Source organism: Protobothrops mucrosquamatus, unplaced genomic scaffold (genome assembly GCF_001527695.2).
Source record: "Protobothrops mucrosquamatus isolate PMUCROS unplaced genomic scaffold, P.Mucros_1.0 scaffold_45, whole genome shotgun sequence".
Taxonomy (NCBI): Eukaryota; Metazoa; Chordata; class Lepidosauria; order Squamata; family Viperidae; genus Protobothrops; species Protobothrops mucrosquamatus.
The window spans coordinates 681585-695012 of NW_015386121.1; the positions used below are offsets into that span (position 1 = coordinate 681585).

General features: G+C 35.7%; 1 protein-coding gene across 4 annotated transcripts in view; it reads left to right on the top strand.

Annotated features, from left to right (window-relative positions):
• Nucleotides 1-13428, top strand: part of KIF16B (kinesin family member 16B) — a 137104-nt gene that overhangs the window by 15053 nt on the left and 108623 nt on the right. For all 4 annotated transcript variants that reach the window (XM_015811077.1, XM_015811085.1, XM_015811062.1 and 1 more), the window contains exons 11-12: nt 1888-1953; nt 4292-4351. In XM_015811077.1, the coding sequence (XP_015666563.1) occupies nt 1888-1953; nt 4292-4351 (126 nt within the window). The remainder of the gene's footprint in view (nt 1-1887; nt 1954-4291; nt 4352-13428) is intronic.

The window sequence follows — 13428 nt, forward strand, 5'->3', positions numbered from 1 at the left end:
ATGTATATGCATCGGTTCTAGACTAAATGTTTCTTGACAAAATTTGCCTGTGGATGAGAGACAATTTAGGGCAGTGTTGAATGTTAGGTTAATCCCCCAAATACATCCATTACTGTGTATGTTAAGAATCAGCCATCAAACGGTTTAGAAATAGATAATTCACATTTTTTTAATCTAAACATTGAGGCCTGTGTTTTGTGGTCTGTCCTTTGCATAGAGGAAAGGAATAGATTTGGGTCCTCTGCCTTTGACATTTGAGGTAAGCAATTTTAGCCATGAGCTCTTGATCTTTCATTTCAAGGAAAAGTCATTGTCTGTTAAAGACGCTTGACCAAGTCTTTCTTCTTGATAAAAAAAAAATAACATGATGGTGGCAGTTGTTCTAAATCTTGATTCCATAACTCCTTATTGAAGCATCACTATTCTCTGTTCTGTAATACTTTACATGTGTATTTCAGTATTTGTTTACATCTTAGTCTCTGATACCTTAACAACGTTGCCAGCTGATAGGTCTGGGCTTGAAAAACATAGTGTATTTTCTTATAAGGCAGTGATTAGTGTTGTGATTAGTAGAGAAATTTAAATAACTAAGCTTTATGTTGGGGTTTCTATGCATATTCAGTGGGGAGTAAAGAGAGATAGAATGGGGGCAAAAGTACATGTCCATTTTCTCTACAGCAAGTTGTTGCTACTTGTGTTATTAATTTTATCTCAAAGTCATAACAGAATATTACTAAAGCAAAATGTAATTGTTTTTGGAAATACTAACTCTAGTTACTGGAATCCTTTAGGAATTGTATCTAGAGGAATTTTATTCCTTTTCAGCAAGTCATTTCAATCCAAGTTGCAGTACTATAGCTACAATTTTCAGAAGCTGATTGTGATGGCAAATAGAAGATTGCATTGGAAAGGGGCATCAATCCCCTCTGTTTTGCTGACTTGACACCATTCTAAAAAGGAAGGAACTTGTATTATCTTGTTATTCCAAGATAATAAAATATTGTAGTAGATATCATCACTAAAAATTTAGAAAATTTTCTTGTATCATTTAAATTTTAGCCTGCCATTTATATAGTTTTGATTTATTGCTTTTTTCAGTCTTAAAGAAAGTCCTCAAGATGGTATATAACATGAAATACCATTAAAACAAATAACTGTAATCAAATTCTTTTGTCTTGCTAACATATGTCAGTTCAATTTGCTACCTAGCTGCTAACTGTTGATGGGCAACTTCAGAACTTTTGCTTTTTTTTTTTAAACAGTTCACTATCTTTTCCTCAGAGGTACTGAGGGGTTTTCAAATAAAGTGTTTTCAAAATAAGAATTGTGTTCCATACAGAAAAACACATCCACCTTAGGTAATCCAATCAGTTCAGTTAATTTATTCTTTAATTTAATTGCTATTGTATTTCATTTTAGGAAGAAAAATGAGTAAGTACATACACAGTTCCACAACTATGCAGAAATATAGTGTAGATCAGGGATCCCCAATCTCCAGGCTGTGGCCCATTACCGGGCCTTGATCTGTTTGGAACCGGACTGCGGGAAAGACGGGAGAGCGGGCATGTGTGCGCACATCCCCACTTGTGTGAGCAGCTGTGGGCACATGTGTATGGACTTGCCCACCGCCACTGTGGAACCATCGACTCTCCCCCCCGCGCCCCGGCTGGTCCGCAAAGCTGGAAAGGTTGGGGAACTGCTGTAGATGCTTTGAGTGCAAGAAAAAGTAGCCTATAACAAAATCGTGCATAGCATATACTATAAATCTCCCTCTGTCTCATTTAAAGATTAACTGTACAGTTATTTTCAGAACAGTAACATTGAATACAGTGTAGCCCAGCTAATGTTTCTTGTTATTCTAATAGTTTGTTTTATTTGTTTAACTAGATTGCTCTGCTGGATTCTCCAACAGCTTTGAGTATGGAAGAAAAACTGCAACAGAATGAAGCACGAGTAAGTTTTACTTTGTCAGTACCTCAAACACCAACATTTTTAGACTAGTCCCAAACATCCTAGGTGCACCTATTCCTGATGTAATGAAGTCCATTCATCTTGATTAGACCTGGGCATTTTATGGCACGTGGCGCAGATCCAGCCCTATGTTTGGCCCTATCTGGCCCATAGTGGTGGCAGGGAGCAGGGCAGTGGTGGCAGGCAGGAGGATAGTAGCTGCGGCCTTTCACAGCAGTCCCAGTTTCTCATGTGGTTCCCTGGAAAAATTAATTGCCTACAACTTGATGATGGTTATGCTTTTTTCCCCCTTCCACCTCTCCCAGCATTGTAGATTCGTCAAGGGAGTTGGATCTTTGTGTAATGTAGCTAAAATATAATCTGAGTCTGGTTGTCCCTCGAGTGAGAACTCTCGATTGATTTATTCTGTTATTTGTTTGTTTTCTTGGTTAGCCATGGCATTCTCAAGGTTTTTCCCAACACCATAGTTCAAAAGTATAAATAATATTTCTATCCTGCTTCTACAAAGTCCAATTTTTGCTTCCATACAGTGTCACATATATACAGGTAGTCCTCAACTTAAAACAGATTGTTTAATGACTGTTCAAAATTACAACGGCACTGAAAAAAGTGACTCATGACCATTTTTCACACTTACGACTGTTGTAGTATCCCCATGGTCACATGATTTACATTTGGGTTCTTGACAACTTACCTTTATGACAGTTGCAGTCTCCCAGAGTCATGTGATCCCCCTTTGCAGCTTTCTGACAAGCAAAATCAATGGGGAAACTAGATTCACTTAACCGTGCTACTAATTTAACCACTGCAATGATTCACTTAAATATGGTAAGAAAAATAAAAAAATGGGGCAAAACTCACTTAACAAATTTCTCACTTAACAATATAAATTTTGGGCTCAATTGTGGTCGTATATTGAAAATTACCTGTATATACAGATACTCCTCATTTAGCAACCACAACTGAGACGGGCAGTCCAATCTCTTAAGTGGAATTGTAACTGAGCTTACAATTTTACTTCAACTTTCCATTTTCCTTTCCCTTTGGGATGCTAATCTCGATGCTGGGATAATTAGCAAGAAGGGAATTGATGTGTGTGTGTGTGTGTATGTGTGTGTATACACACACACACACACTCATAGGAGAAGGACAGATTACAAGAGACTAAATAGGCACACAATGGGAAATACACATTGAAAGAACAGGTCAGGTACAGGAGAGATTGCCTGTCAAGCTATCTCTTTAGGTAATCTCTTCTATCTGACCCTTTTTTTTCTCCTTTGCCAAGTGGAGACATTGGAGAGGAAGTGGTTACAAGAGAGGACACAGGCACACAGTGGGGAATACACTGACTGCTTTCCTAGAATGCTCATTGCTCCTATCTCCAAGCATGCTTAGGCAAACAGTCGCACCACTTTTGATGGATACAGGTAGTTCTCGAGTTATGAATGTAAAGGATCCTGCCCATTCCATTCATAACTCGAGTATTCATGGTAGTGAACCTTGTACCTTGAATGAGATTACTCCCTGCTCGTTAAGATGCTCGCGGCTCATTAAGTGAACATGAGGTATCTCAGGATGGAGAAGGCCATGGGGGGGAGGGCTAGTGATGAAACAGGCCCCCAAGGTCTCCCCAACCCACTAAGATATCTCATGCTTCTCCCTCCATTCCTGCCATCCCAGACTCACTTACCTTGAAAAGATCCATCTCCTCTTTGCCACGGTTTCTGCTTTTGAGGGAGAAGAAAGTCGATGGAAGCTCTTGGGTGCCCGTAATATTGTGCAAGTTCAGGCACTGTAAGCTCCGCCAATGCGCGTTTAGAAACGGAGCAGAAGGCTCCGTTTCTCAAGCGCCCAATTCCAGGCATATGGAGCTTGCAGTCTCTGTTAGGTTTCTGTCTGGATAAAAAGTGTTTCAGCGCCTATGGAGTGCTTCAAAACACAGGGATTTATTAATTAGTAACTTATGTATACTGAGTGGTATAAATGAATTCACTATAAATATAAATAAATGCTATGAAATAATGTTTCATCATTGATTCAAAATAACTCCGGCAAGCATAATTACTGACAGTCTGTATTTACATTGTAAACTTTTCTAATTAATGTAGTAAAAATAATTTTGCAACAACGCTTCTAGTGTCCATGTTGAAATAAAAAGGGACTAAAAATATTAGGACTGAATAAGATCCATGAGATTACTCACGATATAGTAATGTTGAGTGAATAACCCCAATACCTTGGAAACAGTCAGAAAATAATTGGTGATCAATTCAATTTTGGATTTAATCTATGTGTATTGTTTTGGCTTATTTTGTAGGTACAAGAACTTACCAAAGAGTGGACCAATAAGTGGAATGAAACCCAAAATATTTTAAAAGTAAGCTGTAAAATATTTCATTTTCTTCAAAGTTTCAATTTAGGAATGAAAGTGTATTATTCTTAAAGTGTATCATGTGCTTGTTTATGAACATTACTTATAATTCGTAGAATGCAATCTTGTTTAAAATGTATAATATAATTTTATCTAAATTTGTTCAGAGATAAAAGTTTGAGATTGTTATTTACATCATAAATCCTCTTTCTTAGAAAATTTACATTAGAAGCTTGGGAGACAACTTGAATAATAGATCTTTTAATGTAAGATAAAGTAAACGAAAACCAAGATGTTTTCAGAATAGTAAATAAGATATTATAAAAATGAATATATGCGTGTAATTAATATTTGTGATGTTTTATTTTTTTCATTAAGTTGAACAGATACAATGAAATTCAAAGCTTTATGAAGCAGGTTCAGGAAATCAGAAATCTAAAATGTGTACTTGTGCAATAGGTACATTTTACTTGTATGTCTTTGTGACCATTACTTTCCAAGAAGGTAAAAACATGATTGAGAAAAGCTTTTCTTTATGGCTCTTCTCTGCTCAGGAATAACATGGAATAACAATATTGCCTAGTCATTTTCATCTAAAGTCATAAAGCCAAGCAGGAAAAGATGGTGTGTGTATCTCTGTGTTAAAAGGCAATCAAGTATTATTAAAGGATTTTAGTACCATGAAATGAATAAAAATGTATCAATCCAAAGGAGCAATAGCACAATTTTTATTATGACCAACTTAAATTACAAGAGTGAGCAAGCTGTTTGTTTCACTATTATCGATTTCAGGCTCTGTGCAAAGTTAAAAAAAATGGAATAAGAAAGAGGTATGGCTGGGTTTAATAAGGGCTCACCCCCTTACAGTTTGTAATAATTAAAGATAGAATGATGGATGTGATGAGCTGAATTACCGGTAAGTAGGCTGGGACAGGCTTGATGCTAAATGGTCATTGTTGTACCACGGATTATAAAGATATATGGCTCCTTTCTCTTAAAAAAATATAAAAACAAGTTTCTCACTAGATATAGTCACAGCAGATAGATAAAAAACATGGCTTATAATAACAAAATATATTAAGTGTTGGATTAAGGTGGCAAACCCTCCTATTAATTCTTACTAGAATATGGAATGGATTGTTTCTGGTTCCTGGAATCTATCTGGTTACAGGAAGTCTATCAGGATTGCATCTGTAAATTGATCAAAATAATAATGAATTAAAATACAAAAATTGTTTAGTAATATTAGCATGCTATTTATGCAGTCAAGGAAAGGAAAGGAAGGGAAAGGCAAAGGAAAAAGGAATAAACGCTTTCTATAGGTCCCCCATTTGGTTTCAGTATAGGAAATCATTATTTTATAGGTAGGTGATATGGCTCTAAAAGCACTTCCTTCATCCACATATGTCAGATTACCAGTGTTCATATCTAGAAATGCGGTCTGCTATGCTCTCCTAAAGGGTTGAACTGGGTTCCATATTTATAACAAGAGATATTTCCTCATTTCTGCTCTCTCTTGCTCTCAATTCTACCATCATCACATGTATTGCTACCTTTCTTGCCAGCAGCATAATGATTTCAGACTTCAAGATACACAGTCTGGAAATGAAATGTAGAACTGAAAACTATCTGGCAGATGGCATAGCAGAATGTACTGATTTGTTTAATTTCTGCCTAAAAATTGAATTGGGAATAAAAATATCCATCTAACTCAGAAATGTGCAATTTCTTCATTAGAGGAGATTTATAATATTCTCCCTCCCCCTCTTTCTTTTTCTTTTTCTTTTAAAAATAAGCTGGTTGCCTTCTTTGGTTTCTCTCTCCTCATTTTGACGAGGCAGTCATTTTGATGTGGCAATTTATGTTTCATATTTTAACATATATTTGATATAACACACCAATATGCTTGCTTCGGGAGAAATGGAAACATCAGCTAATATATCTGTTCAATTTTACTATTGCATGCTTTAGCTGTCTTTGGTAGAAACAGATTTTAAGTATTTGGTTAAAATATACTGCATCCAAAACATGAAATGAGCTGGAAATTATGGTTTTGCAGAACTATGTTGATTTCTTAGGTATCTGAAATAGAAAATTAGTATTTTCTTTCTATCTATTTAATTTTTACTATATTCCTATCTTGAAATGGAATGACATATATGTAATTCTTTCTAAGATGACATAATACATATCCTTACCTTCTTTGTTTCTAAAGTACCCCAATAGATGACGTAAAGTGAAGAATATCAGTCATTAGTTAGACAATTGGTATGCTTAACAGCAAATTGTTAAAATTAACTTCTGGTGTAAATGAATGGTCAGACTCAGTAAATCAAAGGGGAGAGGTAAAATTTCTGATCTCATAGCCCCTCTAAGTGAAAGATGAGGAATACACAAATGTGAAGTTAACTATGAGAACTTGTCTCTCCTTTTTGGCCTTCTGGAAGGTTATTAGAAATTGGTTTTGCCGCTTGGCGTGGGGCCCTGAGGCGGGTGGCCTTCACCTCTGGAGGTGTGGCTGACAGGGTAAGAAGACCTCATCCCCATCCATCCGTCTCTTAGCTCTCTTAGTTTCAGTTTTAGTACAGTTTTTTAAAATATTTTAATCTGCGTAATTTTAATGTGTTAATGTTTTAATTATTTTTACTTGTTTCATAACTTGTAAGCCACCCAGAGTCATCTTGTAGGGGGAGATGGGTGGCATAAAAATTAATTAAATAAATAAATTTTATTTTATTTTATTAATTTTATACCAACCAAATAAAGTAAAATGAAATGAAATAAATGAAAGCCAGTTTGATGTAGTGCTTAAGACATCAGGCTAGAAACTGGGAGACCTTGAGCTCTAGTTCTGCCTTAGGCACAAAGCCAACTGGGTGACCTTGGCGGTTACTCTCTCAGTCCTAGGAAGCATACAAAGGCAAATCACTTCCAAAAAGTACTTGCCAAGTAGGCAGTCACCAGGAGTCAAAACCTGATTCAAAAGTTGGTCTTACAATCTAAATATCTATGGAGATTCTCAATCATCCAGCTCATGGTTGTCCCAAAGTTCTTTTTTTTTCCTAAAAGCCAATTGGATTTTCTTGGTTTTTTTTCCTTTGAAAATGTTTCACTACTCATTCAGGAAGCTTCTTCGGTTCCACAACTAAAGCTTTTATTGTCTTGGCTGAGAAGTGAAACATTTTGAAAGAAAAAGAACAAGAAAGTCCAGTTGCCTTTGGGTCTTGCAATCTAATATGTTTAGAGATATGGAAATTACATAAACTTTACATGAGAAATATTTTGGGAAACATATTGTCATTATTGCTACTTCGTATGCAGGAAGTTCATAAAGTTTTTTAAAACAGCAAAAAAAAAATCATAGAAATTTCCATATTGAATATTTTTCATTTTGGCTAGAAACTTAATTTGTATTTTTAAGGCACTTTTGTTTTTGGTTTTATGCGTATGAAAATCAAGTTTACATATAATTTGGATTTTTGGCTAAACTTGAAGGGCAATATTATATTTCTATTTTCTTAACTGGAAAGAGAGAGGTTTATTTTCAATATTTTACTTTGCAGAGCCAGAGATCGTATTTATTATTATTATTGCAGCTTGAGCATTATGGTTCAGTACTCATTCTGACTTGTGAGTTTATCTAACTACTCAGATTTGTTTTGCTCTAATTTGTGCATCTGTTTGTTTAGATTTGTGTGGAGAGCTGCTTAGCTTTGCAGTCTCGTAAGATGTTGACTGCTTTGACCCCATCTGCTGTGTACAGCATCCCAAATGTCACCAGCTTTGTCAATAAAAAATCTGCACATTAAAAAACAAGGCAGCCTTATTTACAGGTGTCTTATTAAAATTGCTCAGTTCACTTCCCTTACAGCAAAAGGGTTTCCTGTTAGGGAGGGATCTAACCTTTTGTTTTAAACTATTAAAATGTTCAGTCCTGTGCAAGTGTTCTCAGAGATAAAACCTTCTGAATTCAGAGGGTCTTCTTCTGAGATAAATAATGTACCGCAAATTATAGTCTAAATCTAGTTTTGAATGGATTTTCAAACTCATGACTATCCAATGAAGATTGCAATTATCTTGAGATAAAGGCAGAAGTATAATTGTTCTACAGCACATTTGACTGTTAAGTCTGGTGAGTAGTTTGGATTTTACACACACACACACAGAGAGAGAGAGAGAGAGAGAGAGAAATCTAAATGTAATTTAATGCATCAGATAAGTAGAATGTTGAATTATGCAGAATGTTTTGACTGCCTCCTAGTACTTTTGATCAGTTTTTCAACAAGAAGGCACAGAAGTACAAGTGGTCCTCGACTTATGACCACAGTTGAGCCCAAAATTTTTGTTGCTAAGCGAAATATTTGTTAAGTGAATTTTGCCTCATTTTATAACATTTTGTTCTGGAAGATTAAAAGACATTTGTTAAATGAATCACTGCAGTTGTTAAGTTAGTAACAGGGTTGTTAAGTGAATCTGGCTTCTCCATTGACTTTGCTTGTCAGAAGGTCGCAAAAGGTGATCACATGACCCTAGGACACTGCAACCGTTATAAATATGAGTTGCTAAGTATCTGAATTTTGATCACGTGATTGACATAAGTGTGAAAAATGGTCATTTTTCAGTGCTCTTGTAACTTTGAACAGTCACTAAATGAACTGTTGTAAGTCGAGGACTACCTGTACAATTTAATACCCTCCAGTTGTCTTGGACTACACCACTTCCTTGACATGGCTATGCTGGTTGGAACCAGTGGGAATTGAAAACCAAAATATCAAGAATATTGTCTATTCCATTCTAGAACATTCTAGAACATTATCTATTTCAAATGGGTCTTGTTACAAAGAAAAGGTTAAAAAAAGTTGATTTTTCTGCTTCTGACAAGCAGTAAACATTTCTAGTTATGTTTCCCAACAAACAAGAATAAAAAAACCAACAAATGTGTTCTGGTCTTCCATTTGATCTTTCTAATCTATATTTTTCCCATTCAAAATGTGTGCTGTTAGGTTAAATGGTAGAGGACTAAATTATCCGGAAGTAGTATCTTCTTATGATGTTGCCACTCATCCCTTCCTCATACGTCCACATTTAGTCAAAGTTCATCCTCCCAATATTGAAAGGAGCTTCCAAGTGCTTAAATAATCAGCATCTCAGAGGCCTCCCTCTCTCATCTTTTGTTTTCAGGATGCCTTATTCCTCTCTGCATTAATAGATAAAAGATAAAGCTATGAATAGGTAAACAGAAAAGAATTTAAAAATCCATCATGATCTTTTAGTATTTCAGAAGTGATATATCTGATTTCACAGAAATGAAATTTATTTCTTTTTTTAAAAAACAGAAACATTTCTGTGGTTTTTTTGTTTTTTTTTACTTTTGCCCGTGGATATGTAGTCAAAAATGTTGGATTTCTTTAAGTAGTGGTATCATATTGCAATAACACTCACAGGTGCCTTCTACAAATCAAGTGGAGGGAACAAATAGATAAAATATGTGTCATGACATCATGTTGCAAATCCCAACCTTTCTGTCTTGTATCCACATTTCACTACATGCCCCTGCTGATGCCTGTGATGGTTGTTTTGTCTCTATAAAACTATACCCATGTTCCTGAATTTGAACATAACTGATTTCATATTGAGTTTTTCTTACATCATCTTTATTTCTCACTCTGTTACTACATTCTTCAATTCTCTCTTAAGCCTCCACATCTAATTTCCTCTTATCCATATCCTTTTCTCTGTTGATTTAGTGTGTCTAGTGATTTGTGTCACCACTTCACCACCTTCTCATCATCACCTTAGGGAGTTCTGCATGCTTGCCTCTCCTCCCACCAGCATGCTACTTTTCTTTGTTGTTCAACAATGGTAGCAATAACTCTGAAGGCAGCACCAAAAAAGTGGCATATCAAGCAGGATTTAAAGCTTTACAGCCTCCCTCCAATTTTTCCAACCCTTTGTCTAGTTGCTCCCCAATCAAAAGATTTCTTCTCCCAAATACATTTTGTTCTTACAGAGGGCTTTTGTTGTTGTTATTAGGTCAACTGTTTAAGCCTAAGCTGTGTTTTCTAGCATTCTTCTTTGCCAAACTAACAGGTTTGTTAAAGAATAGCTGCCTCTTGTGATGAATAAGCACAACTGGTTCTTTTGTGTGTGCTGAAACTGGCAAATTTAAGCCATCATTCTAGCATATTGGAAGATTGGCTACTGTGCTCACAGACATGGCTGAGTTTCAATTTGTTTGCTCCATCTCAAGCACAAGATGTAGTTTGTATCACGCTCCCTTGCAATCTTGAAAATGTGAATTGCAAAGATAGGAAAACCCATGTTCTCTGCTTATGACTAAGATTTTTGCTTGCCTCCTATCTCTGTACCAAACAGGTCCTGTTGTAAACTGGTAGAATTGATGTGTAAATTGTTCTCAATATATCATAAAAGCCTGTGAAAACATATCTTTTTCTAGGTTGTAATAACAGAATATAACTTGTTGACAGGAGTCTGCTATTCCAAATTCAAATAAATCACTTGAAGCTCCAAATTTTTGGCAACAATTCTTTCATGGATTACTGCCATTTGCATACTTCAGCTGGGTACAGCTAACAATATTCTGTTAAAACAAAGTATTTTATTCAAGCTGTATAATTTCTGTTCATACCTTTTTTGTTCTATATACTCTAGTATAATATGGAATATGTAGAAATGATGCTTCACTTTTTAATAGTGACATTTTAAAGATAGTCTAATGAATATTTGCATTGCTTCAGTTATATCAGCTTTGTATCTGATGTTGTACATAATAAAAGGAATTGTTTCAGAAAAAGGACTCATATAAAGAAAAAGAGATGTGGGAGTGCAACTGAATATATATAATTTCTACTGTTTGTGTACCAAAACCTTTCCTGTTAGTTCAGTCACATTTCTTACATATGATTGTATTTACTGTCTAGTTTACTAAAATAAATCTAACCTGTTGCTGTTTCTTCATGAGATATTAAATTATCTTGGTTTATAAGGCTTTCCGTATTAGAGCTTTCTATGAGATTTTATTGTATTATGCTGGGGAAGTTTTATTGGATTCAGACTTTCCATTCTTCTGATAAAGCTAGTCTCCCAGGATTCCTTCACTCAAAAGAAGCTGTTTTCAGGGGAGGAAACTTTCAGAGTCAACATGAATGAACAATTAGATTAATTCCAGATTTGCACATGACACCAAATTATTCAAGGCTGTAAAAGTGAAAAAGGATTGTTAACAGCTGTGAAGGGACTTCTTCAGATTGAGTGAATGGATAAACAAGAACTGCTGGAATAGCTTTATGCAGCAGAATATGCATACAGACTCTTTATTGTTATTAGAACTTTAAACGTCTTCCTTAAGACCTCTAATCACAAATAGAAATTTTTTTTCTTCCTTTAGAAATAATCCTTTAATATAAATCTATCTTTCAAATTTATTAATCGACAAAAGGTTCATTTTCCTACTTTCTGAAACACTAGACGATTCGGTGTCATAGATAATATAATGGTCCCATCGGTAGGTATCTATTCTGTTCCCTGGTGAAATAGAAACAGGAAGTGATGGATATCCAGCTGACCAATCAGAAGCAAGCTAGGTAACACAAAAGAAAAAAAAATATAAAGGAGCTCAAAGAGGGAATCCCAAAACTAACTTTGTACCTTTATTGTCTAATGAAAATTGTTCAATATATGCCTGAATAAAAAAGACAGATCCCAAGTTAAGGAAAAGATAAAAAAATAAAAGCTTCCCTCTGTAGGGATGATTTCATGTAAACAAAGGCCATGTTGGTCTGTTTTGCAGTACCATATGTACTTCTGCTGGCCATATTTTCAGGATATTACACAAGTAGTCCTTGACCTATGACCACAATTGAGCCTAGCATTTCTGTTGCTAGGCAAAACATTCATTAGGTGAATTTTGCTCCATTTTTATGACCTTTCGTGCCACAATTGTTAAGTGAATCACTAAAGTTGTTAAGCTAGTAACATGGTTGTTAAGTGAATCCGGCTTCCCCATTTACTTTGCTTGTCAAAAGGTCACAAAAGATGATCACATGACCCTGGGACACTGCAACCATCATAAATATGAGTCAGTTGCCAAGCATCTGAATTTTGATCATGTGACCATGGGGATGCTGCATCAGTTGTAAGTGTGAAAAATGGCCATAAGTCACTTTTTTCAGTGCCGCTGTAAGTTTGAACGGTCATTAAATGAACGATTGTAATTCAAGGACTATCTGTATAGCTAAAATAGGTGCAGAAAAGGAAGACAAACGTGTCAGGGAGCTGGTGCAACTTCCTCAATAGGGAAAGACTACAGTTTTTAATACTTTTTTGGCTTAGGGGGAAAGATAAGGAATAGGGTATGAAGTTATATTTTGCATGAAAAGTAGAGGATATGAGAAGCTCATCTCTTTTTTTCGTAAGGCTAGAACCTAATATCATTTGACCTGGTTTAGGATAAGACAATGAAGTACACTTTTTATCCACCACTCAGTTTAAAGTATGGAATTAAATTGCATTATGATAATAAAATAATGATGTTGATTTTCGGAAAGACTTGGATAATAATATCAATGCTTACTGGATTGTATTGGATGACCAGTACATACATCTCATGATTGGGCTTTTATTTTTTAAGTTTCCAGCTTAAAGACAGATTAGTGTTTTTTTACTTCTATTGTCCCACCTAGATTGGTATTGGGTGCTTTTAGATCAGAATTTGAAGCTATAAAGGGACAGAAAATTAACTGAAACATATTGTTGGCTTTCAGCCATTGTCTTTTCAAGTTTCAAAACTTTTAAGTTGAAGAAAAAAAAATTAGAAAGGAGAAGTTACATTTATTTATAAATTGCTTAACAGGGTCTTGGGGAGGGCTTAATGCAACCACATGTTTGTTGGATCCGTGTCCCTCCTGGCTGGTACTGGCAGCTCGGGAGGGTACACGAGCCTGGTTCCAGGGAATTGTGAACGCTTCTTTGCAGGAGGGTGTCTTCCCTGCGGCCCTTAAGGAGGCCGTTGTGAGGCCCCTCCTCAAGAAGCCTTCCCTGAACCCAGATGAGCTAGCTAACTA